The sequence below is a fragment of the Oncorhynchus mykiss genome, chromosome 12, assembly GCF_057628025.1.
Source record: "Oncorhynchus mykiss isolate SJ-2025 chromosome 12, ASM5762802v1, whole genome shotgun sequence".
Classification (NCBI taxonomy): domain Eukaryota; kingdom Metazoa; phylum Chordata; class Actinopteri; order Salmoniformes; family Salmonidae; genus Oncorhynchus; species Oncorhynchus mykiss.
Window position 1 is genome coordinate 75006906 of NC_143033.1, and position 18505 is coordinate 75025410.

The 18505-nt window shown below is 42.6% G+C and overlaps 1 protein-coding gene across 3 annotated transcripts in view; it reads right to left on the minus strand.

Moving 5' to 3' along the window:
- Positions 1 to 18289, minus strand: part of ttyh3a (tweety family member 3a) — a 58132-nt gene extending 39843 nt beyond the window's left edge. For all 3 annotated transcript variants that reach the window (XM_021624923.3, XM_090193308.1, XM_090193307.1), the window contains exons 1-2: positions 17158 to 18289; positions 3445 to 3614 (exon numbers count right to left, since the gene is read on the minus strand). In XM_021624923.3, the coding sequence (XP_021480598.1) occupies positions 3445 to 3614; positions 17158 to 17283 (296 nt within the window). In that variant the 5' untranslated portion in view covers positions 17284 to 18289. The remainder of the gene's footprint in view (positions 1 to 3444; positions 3615 to 17157) is intronic.
- Between the last annotated feature and the right edge of the window lie 216 nt (positions 18290 to 18505).

The window sequence follows — 18505 nt, forward strand, 5'->3', positions numbered from 1 at the left end:
TCAATGTCATGTAGCTCGCTCATTTTTGAAGTTTTTTTCTTCTACCAGATCTATTGGTGTTATATTCCCCTACATTCAATTAACATTTCCACAAACTTCAGATTGTTTCCATTCAAATGATACCAAGAATATGCATATCCTTGCCTCTGGGGCTGAGCTACAGGCAGTTAGATTAGGGTATGTCTTCAGGAGGAAATTGAGAACAAGGGATGCAGCCATAACAGGTTAACTTGGGTCAAACGTTTCAGGTAGCCTTCCACAAGCTTCTCACTAGAAGTTGGGTGAATTTTGGCCCATTTCTCCTGACAGAGCTGGTGTAACTGAGTCAGGTTTGTAGGTCTCCTTGCACCACAAGCTTTTTCAGTTCTGCCCAAAAATGTTCTATTGGATTGGGGTCAGGGCTGTGTGATGGCCACTCCAATACCTAGACTTTGTTGTCCTTAAGCCATTTTGCCACAAATTTGGAAGTATGCTTGGGGTCATTGTCCATTTTGAAGATCCATTTGCGACCAAGCTTTAACTTCCTGACTGATGTCTTGAGATGTTGCTTCAATATATCCACATCATTTTCCTGAAGTGCACCAGTCCCTCCTGCAGAAAAGCACCCCCACAACATGATGCTGCCACCCCCTGCTTCATGGTTGGGATGGTGTTCTTCGGCTTGCAAGTTCCCCCTTTTTCCTCCAAACATAACGATGGTCATTATGGCCAAACAGTTGTATTTTTGTTTCATCAGACCAGAAGACATTTCTGGGATTGATTTTCACTTTTCGCACCAAAGTACGTTCATCTCTAGGAGACAGAACGCATCTCCTTCCTGAGCGGTGTGACGGCTGCGTGGTCCCATGGTGTTTATACTGGCATACTATTGTTTGTACAGATTAACGTGGTACCTTCAGGCGTTTGGAAATTGCTCCCAAGGATGAACCCGACTCGTCTACAATTTGAGGTCTTGGCTGTTATCTTTGGATTTTCCCATGATATCAAGCAAAGAGGCACTGAGTTTGAAGGTAGGCCTTGAAATACATCCACAGGTACACCTCCAATTGACTCAAATGATGTCAATTAGCCTATCAGAAGCTTCTAAAGCCATGACATCCTTTTCTGGAATTTTCTAAGCTATTTAAAAAGGCACAGTCAACTTCGTGTATGTAAACTTCTGACCCACTGGAATTGTGATACAGTGAATTATAAGTGAAATAATCTGTCTGTAAACAATTGTTGGAAAAATTATTTGTGTCATGTACAAAGTAGATGTCCTAACCAACTTGCCAAAACTATAGTTTGTTAACAAGAAATTTGTGGAGTGGTTGAAAAATAAGTTAATGACCTAAGTGTGTGTAAACTTCCGACTTCAACTGTAAGTAGTTAGATAACCTAGACTAAGAAAGGAAAGCTAACAGCCTAGATACAAAAAAGTAGCCGTGATTGAGGATTATTTCATTTGAGGCAGACTGCAGAAAATATCTAGTAGAGGGATTTGTGGTGTCAAGCCTTTTAACCCTGTGCACCTCTCATTCTCTGCTTGAGTAGATGCTAGATTGTTTAAAAAATGTGAACACCAGACGGGAAGGGGTTAACACCATGCAGCAAGCGCCCAAGTAGCCTACCCTCCAATTGAGAGCTTCAATGAAGTAAGCAGAAGATTAGTTCTAAAAATACCACCATCTCACCACAATAGTTAGACACTAAACCAGCAGCAGCAGCTTTCAGATGCTACAAGATACCAAACTACATCCCTTCCACTGCAGAGAAATTGTTTGCCTACACAAAAACAGAATAATTTCTCAAAGGGATTAAATTTACAGGTCAAAGTTTAGAAGAATTGTGGGGGTCCTGTCTGTCATCCCCAGACTACAGCATGCAACCCATGGTTTGTGAAGTCCAATGTCAAATGAAGATCTGCTCTTGTATCCTCAGTTCAGAAGGGGGGTGGTATAAACAACAATAAAAGTGGCATCTGACAGTGTGTGTGTCAAATACCTCCTGTGTCCATTATGAGTTCGGAGACAGGTCACAGTTCTGCTCTCCTTAGAGCACAGCCTCCAGCAGAGTAAACTATCCATCAATTCTAGGGGTGTAACGGTTCACCAAACCCACGGTTCGGTACGTGTTGCGGTTTTGGAGTCACGTTTCAGTTTGGTTTCGGTACAGTGGGAAAATTAAATGCTGTTCACAATGTTCAGCATTCACAATGTTCCTGGCATTGTCTGTTGTGACAGAACTGTTATGTTGGGCCTCTCAAGCTTCCACTCTGATGCTGCGTTTCGAACTATGTGAGAGGTGGGAATTTACCTGTTGGAGGGCCATTCAAGTGGATTTTTCCCAGTCCTATATATATATAAAATGTACCCATCCCTCTTGGTTATTAATGCACCATGATAGTTGCTCGAGCACTTTTATGAGGGGCTGAAACCCCCCATTCTCAACCACCGTCAATGGTCGCATGTCTGCAGCTATAAACCGAAGACTGGTAGACTGTTTATTTTTTACAATCGCTCTTGTAATTTCTTTGGCCAGGTCAGAATCAGCTGCCAAAGAATGCTTGAATGCAGAGGGGAGACGATGTTGTTATTATTTCTTAGCGTTTCTGTCTTGTTCCGGTATACTGGGGTGTCAACATGAGGTGTTGGCAGCTGCATAGGCTAATCTCCTTGAACGACATACTGTTAAGCATTTATCCACAACTCTCTGTCCATCGGCGCTGTAATCTACTGGGAAGCCAAAATGTTCCCAAACTGGAGATTTAAACGATGAATGAAGACCCTCCAATTCTGGTTAATCAATCCCACCACTCACCATCATACAAAAATAATTAACTTCTGCACCTCACAAAAGTACAGTTTGATATGCGCCAATTAAAATTAAAATGTTGATAAAAAAATTATGCAAAGGAACTAGCTGTTTTAACGGAATAGCCTGAAATGTACTCAAGAGACACAGGTCTAGTGTTTTTATTTTGGACTGTAAATATCTGTTATGTATTCATTCGGGTTCACAGTATGGACCGAACCGAGGTCCCTGTACCGAACGGTCCGGTACGAATACATGTACCGTTAAACCCCTAATAAATTCCCTCCGGCAGACTAGGCATGAGGTCTTAAAGCCAGTCACGCATGACACCGTGGGTGGTGTTCACTCATCTCAGAGGAAGACTGCTGGCAATGTGTTAGATAACAAAGGTATCAAGGAGGAGATTAAAAAAGGCACAAACTGCTCCATCATGCATGGAACGCGCTTATGTCGGTGCACTACAGGGCCAATCGAGGATGTTAAGGGGTGATGGTGAACATTGCTAATCCTTGCATTGTCGTCTGCAGTCCCAGGCTTTACATGTTGAAATTAGAGATGGCCCACCTCATTACAGCTAGGCCTGTATTTTAGGTAGTGAACCAAGGGTATGTTGAGTGATCAGAGCCGTACGTCTTTCCATGTGGGACTCACCTGCAGACGAGCGTGGCGATGATGACACACCAGGCGGTGCAGCAGCAGTCGGCGTTGGGCTGCTCCTCGCTTTTCTTCCGCCGGCAGCACAGCCAGAAGGAGTAGAACAGCAGGAAGAGGAGGTCCAGGGCCAGGCAGGCTAGAGCCACGCCTCCCAGCAGCAGGATGGACTGAGGGGGAACAAGAGGACGATGAGACGTCATCTCACACACATAATGAATAATAGCAACGGAAAGTTTTGCAGTTATCACTCACACACACACACACACACACACACACACACACACACACACACACACACACCTGCTGGGGAAAGCTTTCAGAGAGACTTTGTAGGATGTATAGATACAGGAGCCAAGCATCCAGGATCCATTTTGTGGTCCTAGAACAATAGTCTAATTTAGACCATTTTTTTTTTTTTACTGCATAGCTGTTGCCCGTTGGAATGATATTGGGGGAAAGGGGATACTTATAGTCAGTTGCACAACAATGCATTCAACCAGAGAGGTGTGAGGGGGGGGGGCTGCCTTAAAAAGACGTCCATGTCATCTGAGACCGGGGAGCAGTTGTTGTTGGGGGTTAACTGCCTTGCTCAAGGGCAGAACGGCAGATTGTCCCACAATGCCGGCTTGGGGCTTCAAACCAGTAACCTTTTGGTTACTGGCCCAACGCTCTAACCGCTAGGCTATCTTGCACATCCAGTCTGCAAGGAATGAGAAGCTATTAAAGCAGATATACACTCTGACCACCCAGAGGAGTCACATGGCAATGAGATGGTCTCTCTGATTATTAGCTATGCCCTTTGGCTCGTCATAGCTCATTTACACCAGATCACAGTTAATTAAGGGTTATCGTCATAACTTTGAGAATAACGTAGAAGGCAGAGGAGAAAAACCTCAAGCCTCATTAAAACCCCCCATCATGAACAAGCACAAACACACCACCATAAGACGCATACTCTGAGAAAGCCTCCTGAAACACATACAAACCATATAATCTTAGTCTCTAACGTCCTCACACATGAATAATCTGTGTTTCCCTGGCCTCATTTGTGAAGTTTCACTCAAAGCCCATTCTCATAATACAGGGGAAGGCCACAATTATTCCAAATCAAGCCCAAATTTCAAACAGGATATACAGAATCATAAAAACAGAAGATACTGTAAAGCAGATTATGCTCCCAATCTGTCTGCTGTACAGTACCTTCAGTCTTATGATTCATCGTAATGGATATATCCTGTATGAAATTTGGGCGTGGCTTGATATCAAATAACTTGATTTGTGTGGGCCCAGTGAACCCCTGTTTCCATGTGAGCACTGGAATCTTTGGACGCTCACAAGCTGCCATCTTTCCCTTTCCAGAACGGGGTGCTGGAGAGAGCATTGTGTTGGCTCAGGCCAGACCAGAGCTTGTGACTTTATAGGAAGTGGGGTAAAGAGAGTCAGGGTTCGTGTGAGGCGACTTACTTCTCCAGCAGAGGGAAAAGAGAAGAATGACTGTCACTCCACTCCAGACAAAGTCTTAAGTGACCAGGGCCCTGGGGTGACTGAGGGGAAGGCCACTGTCGTTTGGGCTTAGCACCGCTCACTCACTCTTTACTGCTGTCAGATGTACATTTGCAGTGATTTGCCCAATGCAATACTGTATATTATTAAAATGCCCAGGTAGCAGTGGTAATTATTTGGCTTCACTACCTCATGGATATCAGGTTGAGAACAAATGTGCATAGGAAATGGTCTTTCGGATTATTGTTCTTCTCCACCTTTTCCTGTTGTAACGCCTTAAATGAGAATGAATCCAGTATTACCGCACCCTCCCTCAACAACAGCTGCTCTGAGCTCCTTTGAGATGAAATGATTTACAAAATGCAAGACAGCCCAGCTCCTTTGGGCAAATGCTAAATAAGGATCTAATTTTAGGCGCCGCCTGGCCTCCAGTCTTCTGTTCATGCGTGCGGACTAGAGGTCGGCCGATTTCTGATTTTTCAACGCCGATACCGATTATTGGAGAACCAAAAAGGCCGATACCGATTAAAATCGGCCAATTTTTTATTTGTAATAATGACAATTACAACAATACTGAATGAACACTTATTTTAACTTAATATAATACATCAATAAAATCAATTTAGCCTCAAGTAAATAATGAAACATTTTCAATTTGGTTTAAATAATGCAAAAACAAAGTGTTGGAGAAGAAAGTAAAAGTGCAATATGTGCTATGTAAGAAAGCTAAAGTTTCAGTTCCTTGCTCAGAACATGAGAACATATGAAAGCTGGTGGTTCCTTTTAACACAAGTCTTCAATATTCCCAGGTAAGAAGTTTTAGGTTGTAGTTATTATAGGAATTATAGGACTATTTCCCTCTATACCGTTTGTATTTCATTAACCTTTGACTATTGGATGTTCTTATAGGCACTTTAGTATTGCCAGTGTAACAGTATAGCTTCCGTCCCTCTCCTCGCTCCTCCCTGGGCTCGAACCAGCAACACAACAGCCACCATCGAAGCAGCGTTACCCATGCAGAGCAAGGGGAACAACTACTAGAAGGCTCAGAGCGAGTGACGTTTGAAACGCTACTAGTGCGCGCTAACTAGCTAGCCATTTCACTTCGGTTACACCAGCCTCATCTCGGGAGTTGATAGGCTTGAAGTCATAAACAGTGCAATGCTTGACGCTCAACGATGAGCTGCTGGCAAAACGCACAAAAGTTCTGTTTGAATGAATGTTCAGTCTCAATAATATGCCATTTATATCCATAAATGTCCAGTTACATTGAATTCATGTTCAGAAAATACTCAAAAAAGTCAGCAGAAAATATAGGTAGCGCGGCACGATAACGTAAATAGACATCATAAACTTTGACTAAATATACATGTTCTACATATAGTTAGAAAGATACACTGCTTCTTAATGCAATCGCTTTGTTACATTTATTTTTAACGTTACAGAAATCGCTCACTATTCAATATTCTGAGACAGCGAAGAAATATTGCTTATATCTGAGCGCTATGTTGGAGTCAACAGAAACACAGATTTCAGCATAAATATTCCCTTACCTTTGATGGTCTTCGTTCAGAATGTACTGGAAGGGTTCATACTTACCCAAAACATCGTTTGGTTTCAAGTCTTGTGTCTTTGTATTAGCTACTGCTAACAATATCAGCTGAAATGCACCCAAAATGTCCTCTGGTCTGGAAAAGTTGCGCATCAAAACTTCAAAATTACATATTATATGTCGACTAAACAGGTTAAACTATGTGCAGAATCAAGCTTTAGGATGTTGTAATCATAGAAAACAATTTTCTATTCAACCGGTCATTGTTAGCTCTCCCCCGGAGTGCTGGAACAAAGGAATGGCTGGGACCAATTCGCGCCCTAACGCACAGGTATTTTCTCGCGGCACTCACTCAATTCACTCCCATAGGGCCAATTCTCACGGGATTTGAACGATTAAACGCTCTACTGAATGAGGACATCTAGTGGAAGACATAGAAAGTGTCCCCAGATCCATAGCTGGTTGGGAAGGGTGGGGGCGATGACGTCAAAGTTGCCCCAACTTTCATGACCACAAAACTAGTTTGGAAGAATGCCTGCCCTGTGAGTTCTGCTATACTTACAGACATAATTCCAACGGTTTTAGAAGCTTTAGAGTGTTTTCTATCCAATAATAATTATTATATGCATATATTAGCAATTTTTGACAGATTTTTTTTCAGTTTACTATGGGCACGCAAAAAAAAAAAAAGATCAACGGAAATCAAATTTATCAACCCATGGAGGTCTGGATTTGGAGTCATACTCAAAATTAAAGTGGAAAACCACACTACAGGCTGATTCAACTTTGATGTAATGTCCTTAAAACAAGTCAAAATGAGGCTCAGTACTGTGTGTGGCCTCCACGTGCCTGTATGACCTCCCTACAATGCCTGGGCATGCTCCTGATGAGGTGGCGGATGGTCTCCTGAGGGATCTCCTCCCAGACCTGGACTAAAGCATCCGCCAACTCATGGACAGTCTGTGGTACAACGTGGCGTTGGTGGATGAGACATGATGTCCCAGATGTGCTCAATTGGATTCAGGTCTGGGGAACGGGCGGGCCAGTCCATAGCATCAATGCCTTCCTCTTGCAGGAACTGCTGACACACTCCAGCCACATGAGGTCTAGCATTGTCTTGCATTAGGAGGAACCCAGGGCCAACCGCACCAGCATATGGTCTCACAAGGGGTCTGAGGATCTCATCTCAGTACCTAATGGCAGTCAGGCTACCTCTGGCGAGCACATGGAGGGCTGTGCGGCCCCCCAAAGAAATGCCACCCCACACTATGACTGACCCACCGCCAAACCGGTCATACTGGAGGATGTTGCAGGCAGCAGAACGTTCTCCACAGCGTCTCCAGACTCTGTCATATGTGCTCAGTGTGAACCTGCTTTCATCTGTGAAGAGCACAGGGCGCCAGTGGCGAATTTGCCAATCGTGGTGTTCTCTGGCAAATGCCAAACATCCTGCACGGTGTTGGGCTGTAAGCACAACCCCCACCTGTGGACGCCGGGCCCTCAAACCACCCTCATGGAGTCTGTTTCTGACCGTTTGAGCAGACACATGCACATTTGTGGCCTGCTGGAGGTCATTTTGCAGGGCTCTGGCAGTGCTCCTCCTGCTCCTCCTTGCACAAAGGTGGAGGTAGCGGTCCTGCTGCTGGGTTGTTGCCCTCCTACGACCTCCTCCACATCTCCTGATGTACTGGCCTGTCTCCTGGTAGCGCCTCCATGCTCTGGACACTACGCTGACAGACACAGCAAACCTTCTTGCCTCAGCTCGCATTGATGTCCCATCCTGGATCAGATGCACTACCTGAGCCACTTGTGTGGGCTGTATACTCCGTCTCATGCTACCACTAGAGTGAAAGCACCGCCAGCATTCAAAAGTGACCAAAACATCAGCCAGGAAGCATAGGAACTGAGAAGTGGTCTGTGGTCACCACCTGCAGAACCACTCCTTTATTGGGGGTGTCTTGCTAACTGCCTATAATTTCCACCTGTTGTCTATTCCATTTGCACAACAGCATGTGAAATTCATTGTCAATCAGTGTTGCTTCCTAAGTGGACAGTTTGATTTCACAGAAGTGTGATTGACTTGGAGTTACATTGTGTTGTTTAAGTGTTCCCTTTATTTTTTTGAGCAGTGTATGAGCAAACAGAAACAGCATAACACCTATTATCAAATGCATCTCACGGCCTGATGACATGTTAAGTATTGTCCTAGAGAAACGGGTCTATTGCTGAGTACTGTAGGTCCAGCACCAGTCCCATCCTTCAGCCTGCATGCAGCACATAGGGAGAGGGCAGGCACTTCATATGTAGTTCACACAGGCCTCTCGCTCATGTTTGTATTCCTGTGGGGGAATACAGGTTGGGAGTTCATTGTAATTACACAGATTTCGATCCAGACAGTTTCTCCTCCCCTAGTAGTCGGATATATTAAACAGGAAAATACCGGCACCCTGGTTCTCTAAACAGATGCATTTTTCAATAAGATCAGCCTAACGGGCTGCCCCTGGGCTCTTGGTGAATTGAGGCCTCTCCATTGAAGCGCTTTATTGAGACGGTTTCCCCACCCTGGAGAAACAAAATCTGAACTCAAATTACAGTATCTCACTGAGCTCCATCTCCTGGGCAGCCATCTGTGTTACCTAGTGATATTATACCACTACTTCATGGATACACAGCGCAAACATTTTCAAATACTACATATGCTGAAATGCAAGTTGAGAAAATTCATACCTCGAGTGGTTAAATAAATGGAAAATAGTCATTGTCACTGTCTGACTAAGTGAAGTTCAAAAGGGGCTGGAGAGGAGCCGTACCATCCTGTGAACAGGATGCTGGCATTGTTTCAACCCCTTCTCATCTTCCCAGCTTCTGATCCAAGATGATGGGAATTCAATGCTGACTAATAATGACCTTCAATTTAAAAGTCATTCTCTACCTTTTAGTCATGATTTCTTTCATTTTCACTCCCCATTGTCAAGAAAAGGAAATGGTCCTTGTTTTATGTTGCGATTCAAGTTTCAGGGATGGGAGTTCTGTTTTTCACATACCAAAAAAAGCAAATCGTGGTCCATATGTGTTCAATTAAAGGGCACTTAACCTCTTCATCCTACCCCCTCCTTTTTCGAACATTCTGTTAAAAATCGCGCAACATTTCAGCGTCCTGCTACTCATGCCAGGAATATAGTATATGCATATGATTAGTATGTGTGGATAGAAAACACTCTGAAGTTTCTAAAACTGGTTAAATCACGGCTGCGACTATAACAGAGCGTGTGTTTCATCGAAAAGCGCAAGAAAAACTGGTCACTGAAAAAAGTATCCATGCGCCCCTTTCATGTATTGTTTAAAGGAAACCAAATTTAATATGGACACGGATGCAATTCCTACAGCTTCCACACGATGTCGCCAAAAACGTAATTTTCATTGACAAAAATCCTTTGAGACATTACCAATAGATCCGTCATTCCATCCAGCCTACAACAATCGATTTTGGAAGATTGAAAAATGGACATTGTTTTCTTGAGTAGCTGCTATTGAATACAGATCGCCCAGTGATCAATTTGATCGCTTATTAACGTTTACAAATACCTAAAGTTGGGTTACAAAAGTAGGTTGAAGTGTTTTGTCAAAGAATATAGGCAACTTATATAATTTTTAAAAATGACGTTGCGTGTTGGAAGAGAGCTTTTTTCCTGAAGCAGACAGGCTATACAAATGGATATTTTGGGCATTCATGGACGGATTTAAATCGGGAAAAATACCAATTTGTGATGTTTATGGGACATATAGGAGTGCCAACAAAGAATATCATCAAAGGTAATGAATGTTTTATATTTTATTTCTGCGTTTTTGTGTAGCACCGGCTACGCTAATTATTTTGTTTACGTCGCCTTCAGGCATTTTGGGGTGTTGCATGCTATCAGATAATAGCTTCTCATGCTTTCGCCGAAAAGCATTTTAAAAATCTGACTTGTTGGCTAGATTCACAACGAGTGTAGCTTTAATTCAATACCCTGCATGTGTATTTTAATGAACGTTTGAGTTTTAACGAGTACATTTAGCATTTAGCGTAGCGCATTTGCATTTCCAGGTGCCTACTTGAGACGTCTGCGTCTCAAGTAGAATCACAAAGTTTTAAGTATGGCTTTGAATTAGACACATTGCCAAGAAAGAATAGCAGACCCAAATCCCAAGACAAGGGAAGAGAGAAAATAACACGTGCTGACTCAACTGTCCACTTTGTCCATTACAATCAGGTTTCACTTCCAGGTCAAATTCCCCACATCTAAAATGAACTGCTTGATGAACATATGCAGACGGATGCAGTGACAAACAGCCTGTTTCCTGTAACAACTAGGAGTCTTGTGTCACACCAGGTGAACAAGCTGACATAACAGATTATCACCCTGTTGCCCTTCTCCACTTCCTGTGCATGAAGACACATCATTAGATGACACTACGTAAAGACAAAGTAAATGGATAAATACAATTTCATTTTTGGCTAACACTCCACCACACCAGGTAAATAAAAATTGGTTCTCTCATACATCAATCTCACTGTGCTATTGGCAGTGTGGATGTCAACATACTTGCCCTAACCAAAGTAGCCTACTTTTAAAAAAGGCATTTCTGGCCAAGTATGGCCTAAATCTAAAGAATATATATTTTCCCACTCCTCAGGCTAGCCTGGGCTCTCCTGGTTCTCTGACCCAGGTAGGAGGCTGAAACCATGCTGGCCCTGTCTACTTTCCTCACACCAGTCTGCCCACACCCAAACAAACTGAGCTCCAGTCCCACTCCCGTCCATCAAAATGGCAATAGACTGATAGACTACCTCTCTTCTTCCACCTCGGAAAACCTTGGCTCTGGTCCACAATTTACAAAAGATGCCTCTTGACAACCCCCCTCCATGTTGGCCTTCTGACGCGAAGGATTTTGTCAGACAGCAATCTTCACTCGTTTCTCACTATTGCCAAAACGTTTCTAACTATAAAGCACCAATGAAGAAAGTGGATGACTGTCTTCATCATTAAGACATCATTAGATATCAGAATGAAAGGTGTGATGACTGTATGTATGCCTCAGGACAAATGTTGAATATATGCCTGGTTAGGCCTATAGATCTCCTTTGTGGGCCAAATCAGAGGTTAAGGGGAGAATTGGCGTACTTGGCAACATAGGCCTACTCAAAATTTGTGGACACTTGAGGCGGGGGTAAAACAAATCCTGGCTTTTGTCATACCCTGTCGACAGACTGCCAATTATCTCTCATTTTGAAATCCACTTCAACACTAAAGTCTTAGCACTTGCCGTTAAAAAGAGAAAAATGGGAAAAAGGTCACTGATCAGCGCATCAAGGACAGAGTGGATTTTTCTTCAGTGAGGGTTGAGTGAAACCCTCAAGTAAATGAGCTGAGAATATCCATTAATTCTGACCCTGTGAACAAGTGCCATGCTGCAGAGTGCAGGGGGATGGTTCTCCCCTCCCCAATCTTCAGCTGTGCAGCTCGCTTGCACTGGGCTGCTGCACTCACTCATCTTCTACTACACACTCATTGGCGTAACCTCTAAATCTATGGTAGTGGGACTTGGTGGTGGGCAATAGCGAGGGCAGTTCGTTCATGCAAATGACCTTAGGGTAAATCCATATAAATTCAATCACTTTTTGACAGCATCTCTTTTGATTCAAAACTAAACTTTCCATACCTGTTTGCCCATGGAAGAAGTGGTCAGAAAGTGACTTTTTGGACCTGAAGGCCAACACATCCAGGAGATCGAGGTACTCAAAGTTCTGCATACCCCACCATATCATGAGATCCATGTATTCCTCACTGGAAAATATAAATACTTGAGTTTGATATTGTTTAAAAGCTTACAAAACAAGTTTGTCAAACTTTTCTAAATTCTAGATTTGTCATTTGTTGTTTAATATTTTTTTTTTAACCACCAATGGACCTATCCCTTCACACCACTGCAACACCTTTGACATTTTAAGTGAATTGTAATTTTAACTTCAAATTAGTGCCACAAAGATTGCCGTCGGTCCACCCAATGTGCAATGTCAACTTAAATGATCATGCCTATTGTAGTATCTATACGATTTCCTACGGAGGATATGTACATACATACATACATACATACATACATTAATATATAAATACATACGTTTACATACACTTAGGTCAGAGTCATTAAAACTTGTTTTTCAACCACTTCACAAATTTCTTGTTAACAAACTATAGTTTTGGCAAGTCGGTTAGGACATCTACTTTGTGCATGACACAAGTCATTTTTCCAACAATTGTTTACAGAGATTATTTCACTGTATCACAATTCCAGTAGATCAGAAGTTTACATACACTAAGTTGACTGTGCCTTTAAACAGCTTGGAAAATTCCAGAAAATTATGTTATGTCTTTAGAAGCTTCTGATAGACTAATTGACATCATTTGAGTCATTTGAAGTGGTACCTGTGGATGTATTTCAAGGCCTACCTTCAAACTCAGTGCCTTATTGCTTGACATCATGGGAAAAAAAATCAAAAGAAATCAGCCAAGACCTGAGAATTGTTTTTGTAGACCTCCACAAGTCTGGTTCATCCTTGGGAACAATTTCCAATTTCCGGCATTTGAAAATACTTATTTTCCACCATAATTTGCAAATAAATTCATTAAAAATCCTACAATGTGATTTTCTGGATTTTTTCCCCTCATTTTGTCTGTCATAGTTGAAGTGTACCTATGATGAAAATTACAGGCCTCTCTCATCTTTTTAAGTGGGAGAACTTGCACAATTGGTGGCTGACTAAATACTTTTTTGCCCCACTGTATGTAGTTATCAGATCACTGCTTATCAAAACATTTAGCAATAATGCTTTCACTTATAGACTCAGCAAAAAAAGAAATGTCCCTTTTTCAGGACCCGGTCTTTCAAAGATAATTAAATAACTTCACAGATCTTCATTGAAAGGGTTTAACTTCTTTGGGGTAGGTGGCAGTATTTTCACGTCCGGATGAAAAGCATGCAGAGTAAATGGCCTGCTACAAAGCCATAAAAGCAAGAATATGCATATTATTAGTAGATTTGGATAGAAAACAAGTTTCTAAAACTGTTTTAATGATGTCTGTGAGCATAACAGAACTCATATGACAGGCAAAAACATGAGAAAAAAATCCAACCAGGAAATGGGAAATCTGAGGTTGGTCTATTTTCAACTCAGCTCCTATTGAAGATACAGTGGGATATTGGTATGTTGCACTTCCTAAGGCTTCCACTAGATGTCAACAGTCTTTAGAACCTTGTCTGATGCTTCTACTGTGAAGAGGGGCTGAAGGAGAAGGGAATGAGTAAGATCTGCCATGAGCTGACCATGCTCTGACCATGCGCATTCACATGAGGGAGCTCTGTTCCATTGCACTTCTGAAGACAATGGAATTCTCCGGTTGGAACATGATTTAAGATTTATGTTAAAACGATCCTAAAGATTGATTCAATACATCGTTTGACATGTTTCTACTGACTGTTACGGAAATTTGACATTTCGTCTGCTTTTAGTGAACACGCTTCGTGACTTTGGATTTGTTTACCAAATGCGCTAACAAAAGTAATTATTTGGACATAAATGGACATTACCGAACAAAACAAACATTTCTTGTGGAAGTGGGATTCCTGGGAGTGCATTCCGACGAAGATCAGCAAAGGTAAGTGAAGATTTATGATGCTATTTATGAATTTTGTTGACTGCATAATATGGTGGATATATTTGTGTCTTATTTGGGCTCTGAGCGCAGACTCTTTTTTGCTTTTTCCGTAAAGCTTTTTTGAAATCTGACACAGTGGTTGCATTAAGGAGAAGTGCATCTAAAATTCCATGCATAACAGTTGTATCTTTTAGCAATGTTTAATTTGAGTATTCCTGTAAATTGATGTGGCTCTCTGCAAAATCAAAGGATGTTTTGGAACTTCTGAACGTAAGGGGTAAATGTACTCAGATTTTTGGATATAAATATGAACTTTACCGAACAAAACGTACATGGATATTGTAACATGAAGTCCTATGAGTGTCATCTGATGAAGATCATCAAAGGTTAGTGATTCATTTTTATCTATATTTCTGCATTTTGTGAATCCTCTCTTTGGCTGGAAAAATGGCTGTGTTATTCTGTGAATAGGCACTCACCTAACATAATCGTTTGGTTTGCTTTCGTCGTAAAGCCTTTTTGAAATTGGACACTGTGGCTGGATTTACAACAAGTGTATCTTTAGAATGGCGTAAAATACATGTATGTTTGAGGAATTTTAATTATGGGATTTCTGTCGTTTTGAATTTGGCGCCCTGCAGTTTCACTGGCTGTTGAAGAGGTGGGACGCTACCGTCTCACCTACCCTAGAGAGGTTAAACACTGTTTTCCATGCTTGTTCAATGAACCATAAACAATTAATCAACATGCACCTGTGGAACGGTCGTTAAGATACTAACAGCTTACAGACAGTAGGCAATTAAGGTCACAGTTATGAAAACTTAGGAAACTAAAAAGAGGCCTTTCTGTTGACTCTGGAAAAACAACAAAAGAAAGATGCCCAGGGTTCCTGCTCATCAGTGTGAACGTGCCTTAGGCAGGTAGGAGGAGGTATGAGGACTGCAGAAGTGGCCAGGGCAATAAATTGCAATGCCCGTACTGTGAGACGCCGCTACAGGGAGACAGGACGGACAGCTGATCATCCTCGCAGTGGCAGACCACGTGCAACAACACCTGCACAGGGTCGGTACATCCGAACATCACACCTGCGGAACAGGTACAGGATGGAAACAACTGCCAGAGTTACACAGGGAACGCACAATCCCTCCATCAGTGCTCAGACTGTCTGCAATAGGCTGAGAGAGGCTGGACTGAGGGCTTGTGAGGACCTGCCTTACAACAGGCCTACCAGATATCACCGGCAACAACGTCGCCTATGGGCACAAACCACCTTCGCTGGACCAGACAGTACTGGCAAAAAGTGCTCTTCACTGACGAGTCGCGGTTTTGTCTCACCAGGGGTGATGGTTGGATTCGCGTTTATCGTCAAAGGAATGAGCGTTACACCGAGACCTGTACTCTGGAGCGATATCGATTTGGAGGTGGAGGGTCCGCCATGGTCTGGGGCGGTGTTGTCACAGCATCATCGGACTGAGCTTGTTGTCATTGCAGGCAATCTCAACCTTCATTAACATTCCATTTACATAAAAAAAAATACAGATTATGGTTCTAAATAGTGAAATTCTTCTTTAAGATGAACTTTAAGTCACTCTGGATAAGAGCGTTTGCTAAGTGACTAAAATGTCAAAATTGGGCAGCCAGATGACCTTGGGGATCACAACCTAAGGTCAAAGGTCATATATCAAGCTCTTAATGACCTATTGATGCCGGGCTCTGTCTCCTGAGGAACAGAGTTACAGTGTGACAAGAATGCAGAAAAGAATGCAAATAATGCCTAACAGACTAATCATCAGCGAACACATGGCACATTACAGACATGACTGAGTCGCATTCACACTGACATGGCCCACAGCTTCCTTTGGTTAGGACAGAGTCATCTCAAGAAATTTGAGAAATAACTTCTGTAGGTCGGGGATAGTAAATTCAATTCCATCAGCATGACTTAATCTGGGGTTATCTTGAGACGTGTAGGCTGGATGAAGTGTTGGGTCAGCAGGCCCACGGCCCAGTATTAAGTTTGATAACTGACAGGTTATCTTGGTCCTAGAAGCTGTGAATGAGCAGCTCTGGCAATCTCCCTTTCCCTTCTCCCTGAGCACTCAACAGACAGTCACACACAGTGCCAGGAGACACAGCCCTTTTTTTGAGCCTGTTGTGACAACTGTCGTTGTGATACCCACAGCAGCTGACAGGGAAGGGGAAGCCATCTGTTAATCTCATCCTCCTCCATACACTTTGGAGGCAGACAAGCTCATTTTGGAAATCCCCATTTTAGCTAACTTAAAATGTCCATAGTTTGTTTGCTGTTGCACAGGCCAAAGCCATAACAGCCACACAGTAAATGGGCATTATGCTCCCCCTCACACAAACTAAATTAGGAGAACCAGACCTAGCTGAATAGCTATGATTATGCTGCAATTTATGAAATATGGGATCCCTGTTATAACTCGGTTTAAAGACCACTGTCTTTAATCCACCTCCACCCATCCCTCAAATCCATACATGTCATGTCTTGTCAGAAGGTAACAGTGGCTGTTTCTGCAATGGGAAATCAACCTGACAACAGTTTGAGAAATATAGCCTGCAAAAGTAGTTGTCAGTCACCCCTCCAGTCTCAGTAGGGACTAGGTCTATGTACTGTACCACGCCTAGGGAACCACAGTTAATAAGGAGTCTTGAGTATTCTTGCAAAGGCTCTGCACCAAACAAGTTTAATAGGAATTGTCAATGCACCGGGGTATAACATTGCATTGGTCTGTGCTGATGCCTGCCCCATTTGTTAAACTCCCCAAAATCCTCAATCAATTGCATCATCCCAGAATATTATCATACATCAAACAACAGCAACCCACTGGCAACTCCTTTGTTTACAAAGGTATAATGTTTGACAGACATTTATTGCTTCTGATTCACAAGACACACATACACAGTTCAAGTAAGTGTATGTCATAAAGTTACCTGTTGATATGACGAGTCCTCCGGGCGAAAATCGCTGCTCGTCTGTTCGAATTGAAGGTTGAAATGAGGGAGTCGGTGTAGCAGGTTGACCCACCACGGCGGTGAGTAGTTGACAACCGCTGCCATGGTATGAGGGCTGTGGACGCTTTAGGGAAACTGTGATCGGTGTGGTCAGTCAAAAATGAAATAATGGACTGAGCCCGCGTCATAAAGTTATTGTTAGCAAGCGGCCCAGCAAAAACAAAGAGATTTCTATGTCCTAAAGCAGAACGTCAGACCTAATGCATTGTGGTCCAACGTTAAACTGTACCTGAGATATCGGTTGTCACTTCTTCCCTACGGTACTAACAAACGTGTAGCTAACTATATCCACTGTCATATAACACTACCATGTTCACTTCTGTCATGTGTAATACTAAACTGTGTCAAAAAAATCTGAAGGAGGAATAGGCTACCCAGTCAACTAACGTTAACTTCACGAACACCCCCACGCAGATGACAGTCCATCCACCTTATTGTAGTTGCCTGTCCGTCTGGTTAACTACTGTACAGATGACGTAACGTTATTTTGCTAACGGGATAGCTTCCCAACTCAACATGCAAGTAACCTTAGCTAGCTAGCCGGCTAACTATTGTTGTTGAGCAATTCTACAGAACGCATCCAATCCATTCAAATACTTTCGTAAGAAAAAATGCGTAGCTAAAACATTTGATTTGATTCTCAATAATTCATTCTGGATTATAATTTGACTGTCCTTTCCTCGTTATCAGTCATAGCCAGTTGATTGTTACTCGTGTTCCAATGTATCAAGTTAGCAGCAGGCTAGTTGGCTTGCTAACTAGCTTAGCGAATATATCCGTGCTCCTTCCGTGGTTGCTCCAGTTCCATTTGCGCCCTTTGTCTTTTCTTCAATTTTCCTAAATGCCTTGATTGCGACCAAGTCTTTTACTGTATTGCAAAGTAGTTTAAAGTGGACAATTCCCGTTCATTCACTAAAGATAAACAACAATTCGGTGAACTGTTCAGGGGACTACGACGCTGCAACCTCGACACCATCCGATGCAGATTTGCAGTCCCGCTCGCACCCACAACAACCCCACTCCTCACGCAGCGCCGCTGTCTCGTTGCAAATTATTTGTGTGTAGTGGCCTCTGGTGGCGAGATGGTGAAGCTACACACACCCAGGCATATTTTGAGTAAGAGCGAGTTATCAAGTCGACCTGCTGCGTAAAGGGATAAATGAACAAACTATTGGGCTCTATCCAGGAACTCATTATGACACATACTGTACAATAACAACATTTTTGTAATTATCAATTTAGGGTCCTGCTAATTACTTGACTGTTT